The 20,911-nt window shown below is 43.5% G+C and overlaps 1 protein-coding gene across 1 annotated transcript in view; it reads left to right on the top strand.

Moving 5' to 3' along the window:
* npffr2a (neuropeptide FF receptor 2a) overlaps positions 1-15,449 on the top strand; it is a 48,825-nt gene extending 33,376 nt beyond the window's left edge. The window contains exon 3 of the mRNA XM_059971168.1: positions 14,591-15,449. Within this exon, the coding sequence (XP_059827151.1) occupies positions 14,591-15,449 (859 nt within the window). The remainder of the gene's footprint in view (positions 1-14,590) is intronic.
* Positions 15,450-20,911: the final 5,462 nt, after the last annotated feature.

Raw genomic sequence — 20,911 nt, 5'->3', positions numbered from 1 at the left:
TACCCTCATCAATTTCTTTTGTTACCTCTTCAAAAACTCAATCAGGCTCGTGAGGCACGATCTTCCTTTCACAAAACCATGTTGACTATCCAGGAGTAGACTGTACTTCTCCAAATGCTCGTAGATCCTATCCTTAAGAATCCTTTCCAGTAGTTTGCAGACCACTGACGTAAAACTCACCGGTCTATAGTTCCCAGGTTTCTCCCTATTACCTTTTTTAAACAAGGGAACTACATTTGCCATTCTCCAGTCCTCCAGCACTTCCCCTGCAGCCAAAGAGGATTCAAAGATCATAGCTACTGCTCCTGCGATCTCTTCTCTCAATTCCTACAACAACCTGGGGTGTATCATATCCGTCCCTGGGGATTTAGCAATTTTAATGTTTTTAAGAAGATCCAACACTTCTTCTTCCCTAATCTCCACATTGTCCAGTACACAGGCCTGCTCTACTCCAACCTCATCCTGATCAAGATCCTTTTCACTTGTGAATACTGAAGCAAAGTATTCATTTAGGACCTCCCCAACCTCCTCCGCCTCCAGGCACATGTTGCCCTCTTTATCCTTTAGTGGTCTTATCTTCATTCTCGTCATCCTCCTATTCTTCACATAAGCATCGAACGCCTTGGTGTTCTCCTTAATTCTACGTGCCAAGGCCTTCTCATGTCCCCTTCTAGCTCTCCTAAGTCCTTTCTTTAGCTCCTTCCTGGCTACCCTATATTTCTCATAAGCCCCTCCTGCTTCCTGCTTCTTATATCTAGCATATGCTTCCTTTTTCCTCTCGACGAGTTGCCTCACATGTTTCGTCAGCCAAGGTTCCCTTTTCCTACCATTTTTTCCTTGCCTCAGTGGGACAAACCTATCCTGAACCCAGCTCAAATGGTCCCTAAACTTCTCCCACATTACTTCTGTACTTTCCCCTTTGAACATCTGTTTCCAATTTACTCTCGCTAATTCCTGCCTCATCCCTTCAAAGTTAGCCCTTCCCCAGTTAAGCACTTTACCATTTTGTCTGATTTTCTCCCTTTCCATAGCTATGCTGAAGCTAAGGGAGTTGTGGTCACTCTCACCAAAATGCTCCCCCACCAGAAGATCTGTCACCTGACCAGGTTCAATACCCAGAACTAGATCCAGTATAGCCTCTCCTCTCATCGGCCAGTCCACATACTGTGTCAGGAATCCTTCTTGAACACACCTGACAAATTCAGCCCCATCTATCCCCCTTGCACTCAGGAGGTGCCAGTCAATATGAGGGAAGTTGAAATCACCCATAACTACTACCCTGTATTTCCTGCACCATTCTAAAATCTGCCTGCTTATCTGCTCCTCGGTGTCCTGAGGGCTATTTGGGGGCCTATAGACTACTCCCAGCACAGTGATTGATCCCTTCCTATTTCTGACTTCCACCCAGACTGACTCCGTGGACACGCCTTCTGCAGCGTCATCCCTTTCTATAGCCGTGATACTATCCCTGACCAGCAATGCCACTGCTCCCACCCTTTTCTACCTCCCAACCTATTCCTTTTAAAACACCTGAAGCCCGGGAACTGCATCATCCAATCCTGCCCTTCCTCCAACCAAGCTTCAGTAATGGCTACAACATCATAATTCCATGTACTAATCCATGCTCTAAGTTCATCCTCCTTGTTCCTAATTCTCCTAGCATTGAAATAGACACATTTCAACCCCTTTAACTGGCTACAATTATGTTCTGTCCCCTGCCGGTCCTTCCTCATCAACTCAGAACTCTTAGCATCATGCCCTTGTCCTTCTACCTTAATTCCTGCATTCACATTCTGATTCCCACCCCCCTGCCAAACTAGTTTAAACCGTCCCCCCACACAAAATGCTGGTGGAACACATCAGGCCAGGCGGCATCTATAGGGTGAAGCAGTCGACGGTTCGGGCTGAGACCGAAACATCGACAGTGTTTCTCCCTATAGATGCCACCTGGCCTGCTGTGTTCCACCAGTATTTTATGTGTGTTGTTTGAATTTCCAGCATCTGCCGATTTCCTCGTGTTTGCTCTTTAAACTGTCCCCAACAGCTCTATCAAACCTGCCCACCAGGATATTGGTCCCCCTGGGATTCAAGTGCAACCAGTCCTTTTTGTACAGGTCACACCCGCCCCAAAAGAGGTCCCAGTGATCCAGAAATCTGAATCTCTGCCCCCTGCTCCAATCCCTCAGCCACGCATTTATCCTCCACCTCATTCTATTCCTATTCTCACTGTCGTGTGGCACAGGCAGTAATCCTGAGATAGCTACCTTTGAGGTCCTGCTTTTCAACTTCCTTCATAACTCCCTGTAGTCTTCTTGAGCAGTTACACATTTACTTCAGTGTTAATTTCTCAGGAGTATATCAGACAGGCTAAAAGAGTATATCAGACATGTGATGATTCTTGGAACATAGCTGTTTTAATCAGCCTGACTGAAAGGCACATTGTCAGCAGTACAGAGTACATTAGTCACAGTAGACTTTGATTTTACATATGAAGATCATTAACCCTTCCTTGCTCAATACAGTGTCAGCTCTGGGTATTTTCTTCCACAGTTCAAGTACAGAACACTGCTGTGAAGAAAAAAAACTCTAATACCCCTTAGTATCTAGCAAGTAACAAAATTTCTTCCACAGAGAGTCTAAGACCAGAGGACACAGCCTCAGAATAGAGGGGCATCCTTTTAGAATGGAGATGAGGAGGAATTTCTTTAGCCAGAGAGTGGCGAATCTGTGGAATTCTTTGACACAAGCAGCTGTGAGGCCACATCTTTATGTATATTTAAGGCAGAGGCTGATAGATTCTTGATTGGTCAGTGGACAAAGAGATACAGGAAGAACGCAGGAGATTGGGGCTGAGCAGAAAATTGGATCAGCCATGATGAAATGGTGGAGCAGACTCAATGGAACAAATGGCCTAATTCTACTCCTGTATCAAGAATGCATATAATTCAAATTGTGTGCAGTCTTCACTCATTCTCACATATTTACCATTGAGGAACTACAGAAAAGGTTCAGTGGATGGTAGCAGGAAGAGCAGGCTGGTTGTGCAAGGAGGGATTGTGTAACCTGGAGCTGTGTTCTTCAGTGTTTAGAAGACTAAGTACATATAGTTCTCCTTGAAACTTACAAGATTCTAACAAGGCTTAACAGGCTAGATGCATGGAGGATGGTTCCTCTGGCTACAACCCATGGCTCTCTCTACAATTATGAATGAACTCTTCTTTAAAGGACAACATGGTAACGTCGTGGTTAGCAAACACTTTCCAGTACCAACGATCCGGGTTCGATTCTCACCACTGCCTCTAATTCTCTCTGTGTCTGCGTGGATTTCCTCTGGGTGCTCCAGTTTCCTCACAAATATGTACCATAAGACATAGGAACAGAATGAGGCAATTTGGCCCATCAAGTCTGCTCTGCCATTCAATCATGGCTGATCCTTTATTTTCTCCTCCTCAACCCCATTTCTCAGCCTTCTCCCCATAACCTTTGATGCCATGTCCAATCAAGAACCTATCAATCTCTGCCTTAAATACACCCAATGACCTGGCCTCCACAGTTGCCTGTGGCAACAAATTCCACAAATTCACTACCCTTTAGCTAAAGACGTATCTCTGCATCTCTGTTTTGAATGGATGCTCCTCTACCTTGAGGCTGTGTCCTCTTGTCCTAGACTCTCTCTCTATGGGAAATATCCTTTTCACATCTACTCTGTCTAGACCTTTCAACATTCAAAAGGTTTCAATGAGGTCCCCCCTCATCCTTTTAAATTCCAGCAAGTTCAGACTCAGAGCCATCAAACGTTCCTGGTATGATAACTCTTTCATCCCTGGAATCACCCTTGTGAACCACCTCTGGGCCCTCTCCAATTCCAGCACATCTTTTCTAAGGTGAGAAGCCCAAACCTGTTCACAATATTCAAGGTGAGGCCTCACCAGTGCCTTACAAAGGACTCAGCATCACATCCCTGCTCTTGTATTCTAGACCTCTTGAAATAAATGTTAACATTACATTTGCCTTCCTCACTACCAAATCAACTTGCAAGTTAACCTTTAGGCTGTTCTACACAAGAATTCCTAAGTCTCTCTGCATCTCAGATTCCTGGGTTTTCGCCCATTTAGAAAATAGTCTGCCCATTTATTTTTACTACCAAAGTGCATGGCCATGCATTTTGCAACATTGTATTTCATTTGCCACTTTCTTGCCCATTCCCCAAATCTGTCTGAGTCCTTCTGCAGCCTCTGTTTCCTCATCACTACCTGCGCTTCTACTGATCTTTTTTATCTTCTGCAAACCTGGCAACATAGCCATCTATTCCATCATCTACATCATTGATATACAGCTTAAAAAGAAGTGGTCCCAGCACCAACCCCTGCAGAACACCACTAGTCGCTGGCAGCCTACCGGATAAGGATCACTTTAGTCTCACTTGCTGCCTTCTTCCAATCAACCAAGGCTTTAACCATATCTGTAACTTTCCTGTAATACCACAGGCCCTTAACTTGGTAAGCTGCACCTTGTCCAAGGCCTTCTGAAAGTCCAACTACACAACATCCACTGTGTCCCCTTTATCTATCCTGCTTGTAATTTCCTCAAAGAATTCCAAAAGGTTTGTCAGGCAAGATTTTCCTTTAAGGAAACCATGTTGACTTTGTCCTATCTTGTCCTGTGTCACCAAGTACTCCAACACATCATCCTTAACAATTTGCTCTAACATCTTCCCAACCACTGAGGTCAGTCTATATGGTCAATAATTTCCTTTCTGCTGCCTTCCTCCTTTCTTTAGGAGTGGATTAGCTTTTGCAATTTTCCAGTCCTCTGGCACCATGCCAGAGTCCAAAGATTTTTGAATGATCATTGCTAATGCCACCACAATCTCTAATGCTACCTCTTTCAGAACCCAGGGTGCAGTTCATCTGGTCCAGGTGACTTATATACTTTTAGGTCTTTTAGCTTTTTGAGCACATTCTCCCTTGTAATAGTAACTGCACCCACTTCTCTTTCTTCACACACTACAACATCAGGCATACTGCTAGTGTCTTCCACAGTGAAGACTGATCTAAAATACTCATTTTGTTTATCGGCCATCTCCTGCCTCATTTTCTAGCTGTCCTATGTCCACTCTCATCCCTCTTATTTTTTACATATTTGAAAAAACTTTTACTATCCACTTTGATATTATTTGCTAGCTTGCTTTCATATTTCATCTTTTCTCTCATAATGATTCTTTTAGTTGCTCTCTGTAGGTTTTTAAAAACTTTCCAATTCTCTGTCTTCCCACTAATTTTTGCTTTGTTGTATGTCCTCCCTTTTGTTTTTACATTAGCTTTGACATCCCTTGTCTGCCATAGTTGTACTATTTTGCCATTTGAGTATTTCCTCATTTTTGGAATACACGTGTCCTGCACCTTCCTCATTTTTCCCAGAAGCAGATGCCACTGCTGCTCTGCTAGCATTTCTGCCAGCAGCTCCTTCCAATTTACTTTGGCCAGCTCCTCTCTCATATGACTGTAATTTCCTTTACTCCACTGAAATACTGTTACGTCAGATGTTACTTTCTCCCTATCAAATTTCAAGCTGAACTCAATCATATTGTGATCACTGGTTCCTAAAGGTTCTTTTATCTTAAACTCCCTAATCACGTCTGGTTCTTACATAACACCCAATCCAGTATAGCTGATCTCCTAGCAGGCTCAACGACAAACTGCTCTAAAAAGCTATCTCTTAGGCATTCAACAAACTCACTCTCTTGAGATCCATTACCAACTTGATTTTCCCAATTGACCTGCTTGTTAAAATTTCACATGACTACCATAACATTGCCCTTTTGACTCGCCTTTTCTATTTCCTGTTGTAATCTGTGGTCCATCTCCCAGACACTGTGGGAGGCCTGTCTATAACTGCCATCAGGGTCCTTTTACCCCTACAGTTTCTTAATTCAAACCACAATCCTATGTCACACCTTTCTACTGATTTGATGTCATTCTTTACCAGTGGAACCATACCACCCCTTCTGCCTATTTTCGTATCCCTCCATACCAACGATACCTTGGACATTCAACTCCCAACTACAACCATCCTTCAGCCACGATTCGGTGATGGCCACAACATCATACCTGACAATCCGTATTGAGATACAACACCTTGAGTAACATATCTGCTACCCTTTTTGATTTTGCATCCCTAATGTACTGTCCTGTACTGCAACAATGTCCCATCACCTGCCTGCCCTTTCTGACAGTCTGACTGAATGCTATCCTTACTTTTTTACCATCCATCCATCATATCCTGAGTCCCATCACTCTGGTTCCCACCCTCCTGCCAAATTAGTTTAAATCCTCCCCAACAGCTCTTACAATGGTCCCCCTTGGGTTCAGGTGCAACCATCACTTTTGAACAGGCCATATTTCCCGCAGAAGAGATTCTAATGATCAAAGAATCTGAAGCCCTGCTTACTCACCAGCTTCTCAGCCACGCGTTTATCTGCCAAATTGTCCTGTTTCTACCCCCACTGGTGCTTGGCACAGGCAGAAATCCAGAAATTACTATCTGGGAGGTCCATCTTCTCAGCTTTCTACCTAGCTCTCTAAAATCTCTTTTGCTTTTCCTTCCTATGTCATTGGTACCAATATGTACCAAGACATCTGGCTGTTCTTCCTCCCTCTCCAAAATATTGTGGGTGTGATCTGAGATGCCCCTGACTATGGCACCTGGAAGACAACAGACCTCTGGGTGCCCCGTTCACATCCAGAAAATCTCCTGTCTGTTCTCCTCACTATCGAGTCCCCTATCACTATCGCTACCAGTCCCATGCTCTGTGCCTGAAACCTGGTCGCCATGGCAATCCCCCGGGCAGTCAACCCCCACAAATGTATCAAAAGTGGTACACTTATTTTTGAGGGGAATGGCCACAGGGTGCTCTGTGCTAACTGCCTATTCACATTTCCATTCCTCCTGGCAGTCTCCCAGCTATTCACCTCCTGCAACTTAGGGGTGACTACTTCCCTGTAACTCATGCCAGTCTGTAGGTTAACTAGTCTTTGTAAATTTTCCCATGATCAGGCTAGGATAAAACTGGGGGATTGCTGGGCTGTGCAGCTCAAAGGGTGGGAATGGCCTGGTCTGCGGAGTATGTCAATAATGAAGAACAAAGAAGGCTACACTGTGAGCATTAAAGGCATACCTCAAAGTGATGTGGAGGCAGCATATTGAAGCTGGAGTACAGGGCCTCTTTCATACTGAACAGCACAAACAACATGCAACAGCAGAGTAATGCAACCTCATAATCATGAACAGTTCAAAGCTCTGATTTGACCACATCTGCCATGAATGGAGGTGGACAATTAAAAATTGAAATGGAGGAGGAAGCTCAACAAAACATCCCCATCTTCTGTGATGCTGGAGCCCAGCACTTGAGAGCTAAGAAAAGGACTAAAGCATTCACAGCTTTACAAATAGTGGCTGAACCAATTCAAGTTTCTTCTGAAGTCCTCACGATCACAGAAGCCAGCTCAGTTAACTCCATGTGAGATGAAGTAAAGCCTGAGAGAACTACATATAACAAAGACTGCAGGGCCAGGCAACATACCAGTACCAACACCATGGGTTCAGAATCAGCCACAGTCCAATTTCATCTGTTCAAGCACATTTACAACACGTCAACCTGACACTGTGTGAAGTTGCTCAGGTTCACCAAAAAATCAGTTACAAATCCAGTCTGGTTCATGGTGCCCTAATCAGCTAACTCTCAATCATCATCAGCTACTGTTAACAGCATCACCATCTGCCACTTAATCACCAATAACACACTCACTGAAGCCTGGCTTGGATCTCAATAGGATCACTCACTCAAGTCCTCATCATAGCGTTGGTCTGAACATGGACTTAGGAGCCAAATTCTAGAAGCAAGATTTGAAAGTAACTGCCCTTGATATCAAAGCAGGATTTGACTCAAGGAGCTCTGGTAAAACTGAATCACAAAGGAAGGTAATTGTGGTTAAAAAGGAGCTAGTTCTTTCCTTGCGTATCTGTTGAATAAACTTTTCTTGGGATTCTAGCCAGATACAGGTATCCATTATAACTGATGTTTCAATGACAAACTCTGCCATCTTCTTGCATTCTTTGCATCATCCCTGAAGAAGATGCAGAGTTTGTCATTGAAACATCAGTTATAGTCGATACCTGTACCTGGCTGGAAGTCTGAGAAGAGTTTGTAGTTGTGCTTGTTGGAGGTCAATCATTCCTGCCCCAAGACATCTCTACAGGTGGTTCTCAGGGCCCTGTCCTAATCCCAACCATCTCCAGCTGCTTTATTAATGGCATTCTGTTCTATATTAAAACAGAACTGTGAACTTCTGTGTCAATTGCACAATGATCATTTCCATTTGCTACATACCCAAGCATGTGAAGCAGCCGATATCTGCATGCTTGGACAACATTCAGGGATGGGCTGATAATGGCTGTAACATCAGAGTCATAAAGCAGTACAGCCTGAATACAGGCCTCTGGGTCCTACAGGTCCTTGCCGACCACAGTGTCCACCCAGCTAGTACTTCTTAAATAATACTATTTACCTGCCTCAATCACTCTCTCGTGCACTTCTCCATACTCACCACCCTCTGCATAAGAACGTTACAGTTCAGATCCCTTTTAATTTTACCCCTTCTCACCTTCAAATTATGGCCCCTGGTTATGGGTTCCCCTACTCTGGGGAAAAGACTTTATACCTCTCAATAATTATGAAAACTTGTATAAGGTTGCCCATCTTTTCCTTATACTCCAAAGAGTAAAGGCCTAGCTTGGTCAACCTCTCTCAGAAAAATAGAACTGAACTCAGAGTTGCATTGGCAACCCGCCTCCTGAATGTGTAAGCACTCTGGAACAAGCGCAGTAGCTCCACTGGTTAGTATGCAAAGCATATTCATAAATAAGATGGATAAAAATGTTAGGAGTGTTAGTGTTCTGTACTTGGAAAATGGTTGCACAGATTATCCAAAACATATAACAGATAGCAATCACTTATGATTTCAGGCAGTAAAAATCAAATAAATTATTTGGCAAGTTCTTGTCTTTGGGGTTCTTTTGGCTACTGGTCCTCTGGCCCAGCGGCACAGCTATTGTAACATCTGATACATGGAGCCTAGCTGGCTTCTTTTGGAACTTCAAGGCAGTACATGGGGTTAGCAATGCTTGAAATGAGCCTTCCCATCAGGACTCGGGTACCTTCTGCACTTGCTGGGATGCATACAAGTCCAACAATTCTCAAGATGCTCAACACCATCCATGACAAAGCAATATCCCATTAACCACCTATAAATATTCATTCCCTCCACCATGGGGCACAGGAGATGAAGTATGTATCATCTAATAATGTACTGCAATTACTCACCTTCCAAAGCAACTACCTCTATCTTCATGAAATGCGAAGAATGACCTCCCTTCAAGTCATGCACTTCCTATTTATTTAGACCATAAGACACTGGTGCACAATTAGGACATTCAGCCCATCAAGTCTGCTCCATCATTCCATCTTGGCCGATCTATTTCCTTCTCAACAGCATTCTCCTCCTTTCTCTCCATAACCTTTCACAAACCGACTTATCAAAAATCTATCAACCTCTGCTTTAAATAAACTCAATGACTTGGCCTCCAGAGCTGCCTATGGCAAAGAATTCCTTAGATCCACCACCCTCTGACTTAAGAAATTCCCCCTCATCTCCGTTCTAAAAATATGTCCCTCTATTCTTTGGTTGTGCCCTATCATCCTAGACTACAGGAAACAGCTTCTCCACCTTGACTCTACTACACCTTTTCAACATTCAAAATGCCTACATTCAATATTAATCAGAGATACAAAGCAGAATAGGTCCTTCTGGCCTAACAAGCTGCACTGCCCAGCAACCCACCTATTTAACCTGATAACAGGACAATTTACAATAGCCAATTAACCAGTACGTCTTTGGACTATGGGGGAAACATGAGCTGGAAAGTATCTCTGGTGTTTCAGCACAGTCGGGTCCGTATCTTGGAATTCCCACCCAGCAACATTGTGGGAACGCCATCATTCGAAGGGCTGCAACCTTTCAAGAATGAACTGCAACTCAGCACCATCTTCTCAAGGAGCAACCAGAGATGAGAGATAAATGCTGGCACAGTCCCTGAAAAACAACATCAAAGTTGTTCAATACTGTGACGAGGAAACTTTTCTTTACTTAGAGACTGATGAACATTTGGAATTCTGCACCCCAGATGCTACACTGCCAATGGGTTCTTTCAAAGAGATTGAATTTAAGGGAATCAACAGATGTGGAAATAGTGCTGAAAAATGATTGCAAGGTAAAAGGTTTGCCAGGTTCTAGATGAATGACAGAATGGCCTTGAACTCCCAGACAGTTTACTCTTACTTCCAGTACTTATGTTCCTAATATTACTCTTAAATCAAGCCATTAAACAGAATTTGCATCTTAAACCACTGTGGGTCATATTCATTCAGCTCTGGAGATGCCCAATTGCCTGGAAATATGTGACAGGGAATTAAAAGTGACAGCAGATTGATAATAGATATGAGTTTGGGAATAGAAAAATGTTTCCTTACCTGATGCCCACTCGTGATCAGAAAGCTCCAATATTTTTATTTCCACTTGCATTCCTTTCCTTCTAAGCGTGTACATCCTTAAATGTAACAGGTGTAACCATTCACAGCTGCTGTCATCACACTATGAAAGTTTACTCCTGCTCTCTCTCCCCTTTCTCCACCTCTCTCACCCCTTTCTCCCCTTCTCTCTTTCTCTACCTCTCTCTCATTACCTTTCTCTGTCTCCTCTTCTCTCTTGCTCTCTCTCCTTTCTCCCCTCTCTCACTATCCCTCTCTCTCTGCCTCTCTCCCTCTCTCCCATTACCTTTCTCTCTCTCCTCTTCTCTCTCCTCTTCTCTCCTGCTTTCTCTCCTTTCTCCCCCCTCTCCCTCTCTGTCTCTCCCCCTCTCTCTCATTACCTTTCTCTCTCTCCTTGCTCTCTTTTCTCTCCTTTCATTCCGTCTTCTCTCTCTCTCTCTCTCATTACCTTTCTCTCTCTCTTCTGTCTCTCTCCTTTCTGCTCTCTCTCTCCCTCCCTTCCTCTTCCCACTATGTGTTTTTCACAGTTTCTGCAGATATTATAATCACACTCCTCAAATGTGATTAAAACATGGAATCTTAGAAATCTCTCAGCATTTGTCAGAGAAAGGACATTATGGGTTATCTTAATACTAGAAAAGTCAGATCAAAGAAGCAATTTAGAAAGCTTATGTAAATGATTTTCAGGAGCTTGGGTGTGGGCTTCACTGTAGAATTTGCATGTTTCCCTGAAAAACCATGTACAAACATTCATATTGTGCTGTTTAGCACTGTGTTCCCTCCAGATGTATGGCAAAGTGTCAGCACACAGCACAGTACCACAATCTACACAGTCATCTCTCAGCAGCTGTGAAATATTGCAAAGATCACAGCAACAGGTTCAAAGCACACTGAGACCGGGTAGCTGAGGCATGTTAAATTTCCAGGAAATAGTACTGATGGGGCCTAGTTATTCTTTAAGCAAATAAGAATCATGATTTTTTTAGACCTGTGAACTTGAAAATCTTACTGGAGATAATATTTTTATACTGTATGTTATGCCAGTGTCACATTATTTTGGGAAAAATTACTAGGAAAAACAAAAAGACAGGGGGACAAATTTTTCCAAAAGACACTAATGCAGAGTGTAATTTGTGTAAAAATGTTCAGTTCTAGGTGAACACAATTTTAGACAGCAAAGCATTATTTTCTGGAGAGTAGTGTGAATTAATATTTAATCCTCACTCTTTCAGGCAATTCACAAATACACCTGACATTGAAAGATGTAAGAACATGATGTGTTGGCCAGTTCTGTAACTGGTATGGTTTTAAGCACCACTCAAAAACTAAAGCCATTGCAAAATGAGGTGAGGTGGTACATCTCTGGCTCTCAGTAGTTCAGCCCACACGCACAGGAAATTTGAGGAGATTTTTAAGAGATTGAAAATGTTATTGACTTGCAATGGAGCTTTAACAAAAGCTAGCACACATATGATTCAAAAGAATACAGAAGCAAAAGCTCATCAAACGATTCATGTGGCCTTGTGAATTAGGCTCACATTTCCAAAATGTGTACTTCTTTCTATATCTGCATAGATTCAAATTCTGGACTTTACTATAAACAGGGGGACGATTCTCTATTAACTGTTGAGAATGACAACATACAAGACATGCTAAAGTCTGCACAGGTTCCAGTGATCAATGACCATGTTGGGTTTTGGCAAGTGAGTCTTCACAAGCACACATCACATCTGAAAGCATTTTGTGTTCCTTTTGGATGACCTGTTTGGAAACCTTCTACCATCAAGTTCCTAGCAAAGGTAGTCCAAAAAAATTCATGAATCAGGCAGCATGCAAAGATGAAAATTTGGAGGTGATTTGTACAAATAACAACATTTTTACATCAATACAGTAATAATGTATGATATATGTGGCTTTATGCCTATTGTGGGCTGCTACAGGGTTCAGATCTGAGGACTCAATGTGTTTCGGAATGTTGTTGTTCACTTCAATTCTTTGTATGATTTGTGTTTTTTTTCTTTCTCTTGCACATCAAGTATTGGTCTTTTAGTTTTGTTTTTCTTTCGTGTTTCTTGCTTTGTGGCTACCTGTGAGCAAACAAATTTCAAGCTTATATAAGTTATACATTCTTGAATGATAAATGCACTTTCAATCTGGTGGTGTTAAAGTGAAACTCTGCAGATAAGATGTCACTGGATTGGAGGCTTGTCACAAACCAACAAAAGTTTGACGTTCTAACTCAAGCATCTTTAGCAGAGTTTCAGCAGCCTTAGGGAGTGGAATAATGCACACTTTCCCCACCTCTGACAAATGCAATGAATCACAGAATTATCACAACTTATGAGATGCAAGGACAGTATTTATTACTCTCAAAATGGTGAGAAGCCTTATGAACTGCAATGGTATAACTGAAAAAGTCATTCCTACAAAGTATCTGACCAGGCATTTCCAGAATTGAGATCCACATGCATCAGAATGGTGCAAGTCCTGATGAGCTCCAAGGTATTTAATGTTTTGTTCTTCCTAGTGGTTGATATGAATTCAGAAATTACTGTCAAAGATGTCTTCACCTTGACAATTGTTGTGATACCTTTTCAGTCTGGCAGACTTTGTGTCAGTCAGTGGTGGAGGGAATAAAAATGTAGGGTTGCAAAATGAGTCCAGAACAAGTGAGTTATTTATTATGGGCAATGCTGAGTTATTTAATGTCAATGAAACTGGTGTCGCCAAAGGAATTGAACAGAATTTCACTATGTACTGCAAGGTACTGCATGTCCTTGAACCTCTCAGTCACCCTGTTCAACAACACTCCACAGGGCCCGCCATTCACTGCAGCCTGGTTTCATTTCCCAATATACATCTTTTCATTCTTGTCTGAGTTCAATCTTATCTGCCAGCAACTTGAAATCAAATATTGCCATCATTCCATTTCCTGGCTCAATTATCTGAGGGAAAAGTCACTCTTGGTGTAACTCATTTCAATTTGACCTGAACATATTAATGATGCAATGGCCAGTCTGTTGTGCTTATGATGAAATCATTATCATTATTAGTAATAAAATAAAAACCGTAGAGTTATGGAATTGTTATAGCAAAGAAGGAGGTTTTTTGGTCCATCTGTTCAATACCACTTCCCACAAGTGCCCATCCCTTTGAAAGTTCTGTTTGACTGTTTCCAGCACTTTTATAGGTGGGGAATTCCAAAACATCTGTACGAAAAGCAATATTTTACTGACTATCCTCCCCCCAGATGCCCCACAGTGTTTGAATCTGTAATCCTGAAACAAACCATTTTCAAATATTCAATACCAATATTATCAGTTTCTCCAATCCGTCACCTTCCCTGTTCACTAAAGCAGAAACGTCAAGAGGTGGACCTACAGGCCACTCATCACAGGACTGTCACTCCCTGCTGGGCCTCTTCAGTGACAATCAACGCTGCAGACTACTGTGGTTAGATTTTTCAAGGGTGCAACTCCATGGTCTCTTGAGACTGACGGATGCCTATACCTATACCTTGTTCATCGTTCTGGTCAATCTTGTTCCACAGAATCCTCTGTTCCAAGGACAATAGAGACCTGGTCGTTATGATCATTCACAATGGAAATTGATGGATTTCCAGATATTAAGGGAATCAAGAATATCAAGACATTGCAGGAAAATTTAGATTGATCTTGATAATTTATGCAGAAAAGGCTGGATATCCTACCATTGTACCTAATCCAGATATTCCTATATGCACAAATTAACAAAGAACTTCTATCAGTTTTGTTCAACTGTGCTAAAATATCCCCTTGACATTAGTGGTGGGGTACCTCTGCAGTGTTATATAATGCTCTTCACTTTTTCTAGGAATCCAACAGTCAGCTGAGAAGTTGCTTTGCCAATTCAATACATCCCATATGACTGTGAACATATGTACAGCAACTATATACATTGTGGAAATAATTAAACTAGCATTTGCTTCATATAATTCTTTTACAGATTCAGATGTATTGTTTATCCTTTCAAACAAAAACTGAACATGACTGTTGCAACCATCATCATTGCTGTGATTTGGCTTCTTGCAATCTCCATCATGTGTCCTTCTGCAGTCATGCTGAAGGTGACCAAGTTGCCTGACAATGTAAGGATCGTCCACAGCAGCAAGACTACGTACGCTTGCTATCAGTGTTACGAGGCATGGCCAAGTCAGAAAATGAGAAAAATTTACACAACCATTTTGTTTTCCAACATTTACTTGGCTCCTTTGTCCCTTCTTGTGATTATGTATGCAAGGATGGGGATGACTCTTTATAAAATGAGCGCACCTGTTGGAGAAGCAGTTCAACAGGAAAATCGCAACGCTGTGTCTCAAAAGAAGCGGCGAGTCATCAAGATGTTAGGAATAGTAGCTCTGATGTTCACCCTGTCATGGCTGCCACTCTGGGCCGTAACAATGTTGACTGACTACACCAACCTTTCGTACAACAAATTCAGAATAATCAATTTCTACATTTATCCCTTTGCCCACTGGCTGGCATTCTGCAACAGCAGCGTCAACCCCATCATTTACGGTTACTTCAACAAGAACTTTCGCCGAAGCTTTCAAGCTGCCTTTCAATTTCAGATGTGCTCTTCAAAAGTCAAGCAGAGAGACATCAACACACATCCAATTTCTAACAAGTTCATTTTAACGGCCCAGAATAAGATCGGACAGGACCCTGCAACAAGTAACTCGGAAGTAATAGATGACTGCAGCACCAGTCGGGCAGTGAAAAACGTCGGTAAATGGAATGTAAACCTGGTTCTTGAAGAGTTGGACAATAGAATAAATTACAGTGATCACAATGTTTCATTGTAAAGCACAGAACAGTTATTATTCAGAAGTTATGTTTTTCAATCGCACTGAACAAAGTAAGCCCGGCCAAGCAAAAAATACCAGTATTAATTTATATCACTACTAGATTTATAAAGGTCTCACTGTTAGTGCAATCTGCTGATTAAAAGATTCGTTTGAGGCCTTTTTCAAACAGAAGCTGGTCTACAATCAGCGGATTCCAGAAGTATAGGCAAAGTGGCCAGATGGTATCTTTTTCCAAGGGCTAAAAAGTCTAATACCGGAGGATGTGTATTTAAGGTGAGGAGGAATAACTTCAACCGAGATGTGAGGAGCAAGTTTTTATGTACAGAATGTGGTGGGTGCCTGGAATGCACTGCCTAGGCACATGAATGGGAGGAAAATGGAAAAATATGGACAGTGATTACCCACACTGATGACCCCCTTCTCCCATATTCAACCCTCATCCTTCTCCTGGGCACTGCACTCTGGTCTTCTGCCTGCTCTGGATCTTTTTATTACTAACTGCTGACAAGATATCAACCAGCTTGAGTTTAACACTTGTCTCTCCAATTCTGACCTCTGTCCTTCTGAAAATGTTGCTCTCCACTGTCTTCACACTAATCCTAACCTCACCATCAAACCCGCAGATGCCATCGTAGTCTGAGGAACTGAGCTTGGCCAGGCAACAACTCTCAGACACCTTCTCTTACTTAACCTTTGAACAGGACCTCAGTAAGCACCACCAGGCCCTTATCTCCTGTACCATCACCCACCTTATTAACCTCCCATCCACTGCCACCAACTCACAGTTCCTCTACTCCATACCTCCCCTTTCTACCTCCTACCCAAGATCCATAAACCTGTCTGTCCAGGTAGACTCATTGTTCTGACCCAGTCCTGAAGAAGGGTCTCTGCCCAAAGCATCGACTACTAACTCTGAGTACCTAGCCTCCTGAATCGCTCAGGTATTTTGTGTGTGTTGCTTTGGATTTCCAGCATTTGCAGATTTTCTCATGTTTAGATATGGGCATAATGGGGTCAGAGGCCAACTGGTTTAATTTAAACTGTGCTAGTTTAATTGGTTCAGTACAGCACTGAGGGCTGAAGAGCTGGTTCCTGTGCTGTTCTGTTTTGATGGAGTCAGACAGCACAGAAACAGGCCCTTTGGTCCAGTTCACGGTTACCATGGAGTCAGACGGCACAGAAACAGGCCCTTTAGTCCAGTTCACGGTTACCATGGAGTCAGACGGCACAGAAACAGGCCCTTTGGTCCAGTTCATGGTTACCATAGAGTCAGACAGCACAGAAACAGGCCCTTTGGTCCAGTTCACAGTATCCATGGAGTCAGACAGCACAGAAACAGGCCCTTTGGTCCAGTTCACAGTATCCATGGAGTCAGACAGTACAGAAACAGGCCCTTTGGTCCAGTTCACAGTATCCATGGAGTCAGACAGCACAGAAACAGGCCCTTTGGTCCAGTTCATGGTTACCACGGAGTCAGCCAGCACAGAAACAGGCCCTTTGGTCCAGTTCACAGTATCCATGGAGTCAGACGGCATAGAAACAGGCCCTTTGGTCCAGTTCACAGTATCCATGGAGTCAGACAGCACAGAAACAGGCCCTTTGCTCCAGTTCACAGTATCCATGGAGTCAGACGGCACAGAAACAGGCCCTTTGGTCCCGTTCACCGTTACCATGGAGTCAGACGGCACAGAAACAGGCCCTTTGGTCCAGTTCACAGTATCCATGGAGTCAGACAGTACAGAAACAGGCCCTTTGGTCCAGTTCATGGTTACCATGGAGTCAGACAGTACAGAAACAGGCCCTTTGGTCCAGTTCATGGTTACCATGGAGTCAGATGGCACAGAAACAGGCCCTTTGGTCCAGTTCATGGTTACCATGGAGTCAGATGGCACAGAAACAGGCCCTTTGGTCCAGTTCACGGTTACCAAAGAGTCAGACAGCACAGAAACAGGCCCTTTGGTCCAGTTCATGGTTTCCGTGGAGTAAGACGGCACAGAAATAGGCCCTTTGGTCCAGTTCACGGTATCCATGGAGTCAGACAGTACAGAAACAGGCATTTTGGTCTTCGACCATGACCCCACTTAACCAGGCCATTGTCTTCCACACCATCACCTACCTTATCAGCTCTGGGGATCTCCCATCCACTGCCAGCAACCTCATTGTTCCCACAACCCACACTTTGCATTTCTACCCCCTGCCCAAGATCCACAAACCTGCCTGTCCACATAGACCTATTGTCTCAGCTTGCTCCTGCCACACCGAACTCATTTCTGCATATCTTGACACTGTCTTACACCCACTTCTTCAATCCCTTCACACCTATGTTCATGACACTTCTCATGCTTTGAATTTTTTCAATGATTTTGTTCCCTGGTCCCCACCACCTTATCTTCACCATGGACGTCCAGTCTCTAAATTCATCCATCCCTCACCAGGAAGGTCTCAAAGTTCTCTGCTTTGTTTTGGATTCCAGACCTAACCAGTTCCCCTCTACCACCGCTCTCCTCTGTCTAGTGGAATTAGTTCTTACTCTTAATAATTTCTCCTTTGGCTCCTCCCACTTCCTCCAAACCAAAGGTGTAGCCATGGGCACCTGTATGGGTCCCAGCTCTGCCTGCCTTTTTGTTGGCTTTGTGGAACAGTCCATGTTCCAAGCCTATGCTGGTATCCGTCCCCTACTTTTCCTTTGCTACATCGACGACTGCATTGGTGCTGCTTCCTGCACGCATGCTGAGCTCATTGACTTCATTAACTTTGTCTCCAACTTTCACCCTGCCCTTAAATTTACCTGGTCCATTTCTGACACCTCCCTCCCCTTTCTTGATCCTTCTGACTCCACCTCTGGAGACGGCCTATCTACTAATATCTACTATAAGCCTACAGAGTCTCACAGCTACCTGGACTATTCCTCTTCCCACCCTGTCTCTTACAAAAACGCCATCCCCTTCTCACAATTCCTCCATCTCCACTGCATCTGCTCTCAGGATGAGGCTTTTCATTCCAGGACGAAGGAGATGTCTTCCCTTTTTAAAGAAAGGGGCTTCCCTTCCTCCACCATCAACGCTGCTCTCAAACGCATCTCTCCCATTTCACGTACCTCTGCGCTCACCCCATCTGCCCGCCACCCCACTCAGGATAGGGTTCCACTTGTCCTCACCTATCACCCCACCAGCCTTCGGGTCCGCAGGGATCCTATGCGACTCCCTTGTCCATTTGTCCCCCCCATCCCTTCACACCGATCTCCCTCCTGGCACTTATCCTTGTAAGCGGAACAAGTGCTACACCTGCCCTTACATTTTCTCCTTTACCACCATTCAGGGCCCCAGACAGTCCTTCCAGGTGAGGCAACACTTCACCTGTGAGTCAGCTGGTGTGGTATACTGCATCTGGTGCTCCCGGTGTGGCCTTTTATATATTGGTGAGGCTCAACGCAGACTGGGGGACCATTTCACTGAACACCTATGCTCTGTCCGCCAGAGAAAGCAGGATCTCCTTTTGGCCACACATTTTAATTCCACGTCTCATTTCCATTCTGATATGTCAATCCACAGCCTCCTCTACTGTCAAGATAAAGCCACACTCAGGTTGGAGGAACAACACCTTATATTCCATCTCGGTACCTCCAACCTGATGGCATGAACATTGACTTCTCTAACTTCCATTAATGTCCCCCTCCCCTTCATACCCCATCCCATGATCCCCTTTTTCTCCAGCTGTGTATCCCTTTTGCCAATCAACTTTCCAGATCATAGCTTCATTCCTCCCTTCCTGTCTTCTCCTATCATTTTGGATCACCCCTCCCACTCCCACTTTTCAATCTCTTACTATCTCTTCTTTCAGTTAGTCCTGACAAAGGGTCTTGGCCCGAAATGTCGTCTGTACTTATTCCTATAGATGCTGCCTGGCCTGCTGTGTTCCACCAGCATTTTGTGTGTGTTGCTTGAATTTACAGCATCTGCAGATTTCCTCGTGTTTGCCTTTGGTCCAGTTCATGGTTTTCATGGATGCAGACAGCACATAAACAAGCCCTTTGGTTCAGTTCATCCATGCTGAGCAGAAATCTTTCTGAGTGACTATTTGAAAACATTTCTATCCATGAACCTTCCAAAGTGTTTTAAATGTTGAATCTACCAGCCCTTTCGGCAGGACATTGCATCGCCCCACCATCACAAGTGTAAAATACTTGCTCATCAGCTTCCCTTTGAGTCCTCCTTCCTTCACTTTAAACCTGTGCTTTCTAGCTTTAGACTCACATACTCATGGAAAAAAATACCGTGACTCGATTCTATCTATGTCATTCATAACTTTATAAATCTCTGGATCGGGGCTTCCCAACCAGGGACCATACCATTGAGCAAGAGGTTCATGGACCCCTGGTTGGTAAGCCCTGCTCAATATAAGCATCCCTCATTCTCCTTTGTACAAGAGAAAACAGTCTTAGCCTCTTCAAACTCTCCTTATAACTCAAGCTCTCCAGTCCCAGTCACATCCTTGTGAAACTTTTCCTCACCCTCTTTGTCGTAATGCTACAATTCCTATATGGTGGCAAACAGAACTGCACACAGTACTCCAGGTGCAGACTAACCAAAGTTCTGTACAGAACTGCACACAGTACTCCAGGTGCAGACTAACCAAAGTTCTGTACAGAACTGAACACAGTACTCCAGGTGCAGTCTAACCAATATTCAGTACAGAACTGCACACAGTACTCCAGGTGCAGACTAACCAATATTCTGTACAGAACTGCACACAGTACTCCAGGTGCAGACTAACCAATAGTCTGTACAGAACTGCACACAGTACTCCAGGTGCAGACTAACCAATATTCTGTACAGAACTGCACACAGTACTCCAGGTGCAGACTAACCAATATTCTGTACAGAACTGCACACAGTACTCCAGGTGCAGACTAACCAATATTCTGTACAGAACTGCACACAGTACTCCAGGTGCAGACTAACCAAAGTTCTGTACAGAACTGCACTCAGTACTCCAGGTGCAGACTAACCAAAGTTCTGTACAGAACTGCACACAGTACTCCAGGTGCAGACTAACCAAAGTTCTGTACAGAACTGCACACAGTACTCCAGGTGCAGACTAACCAAAGTTCTGTACAGAACTGCACTCAGTACTCCAGGTGCAGTCTAACCAAAGTTTTGTGCAGCTGTACCATCATATATCAATTCTTATACTCAATACCACAGCCAATGAAAACAAGCATGCCATATGTCTTGTTCAACAACTTGTCTAGTTGCGTTGTCCCTTTTGGGCAGCTATGTACTATAGGATGGCTTGATCTGGGAGAATGGCTAATTCTGTGGACAACACCACAAATGATAGTGGAGGGTTAATTTACACTTCCTGTTTGAAGTATGCATTCTGTCATCCATCAAACTGCATTACTCTGTGTAAACAGCCCAACTAATATTTTGAATCTCACTGCAAAGTTCATTCCTCTA

Source organism: Hypanus sabinus, chromosome 5, assembly GCF_030144855.1.
Source record: "Hypanus sabinus isolate sHypSab1 chromosome 5, sHypSab1.hap1, whole genome shotgun sequence".
NCBI classification, from domain to species: Eukaryota; Metazoa; Chordata; class Chondrichthyes; order Myliobatiformes; family Dasyatidae; genus Hypanus; species Hypanus sabinus.
This window is presented reverse-complemented; position numbering and strand designations above follow the sequence as displayed.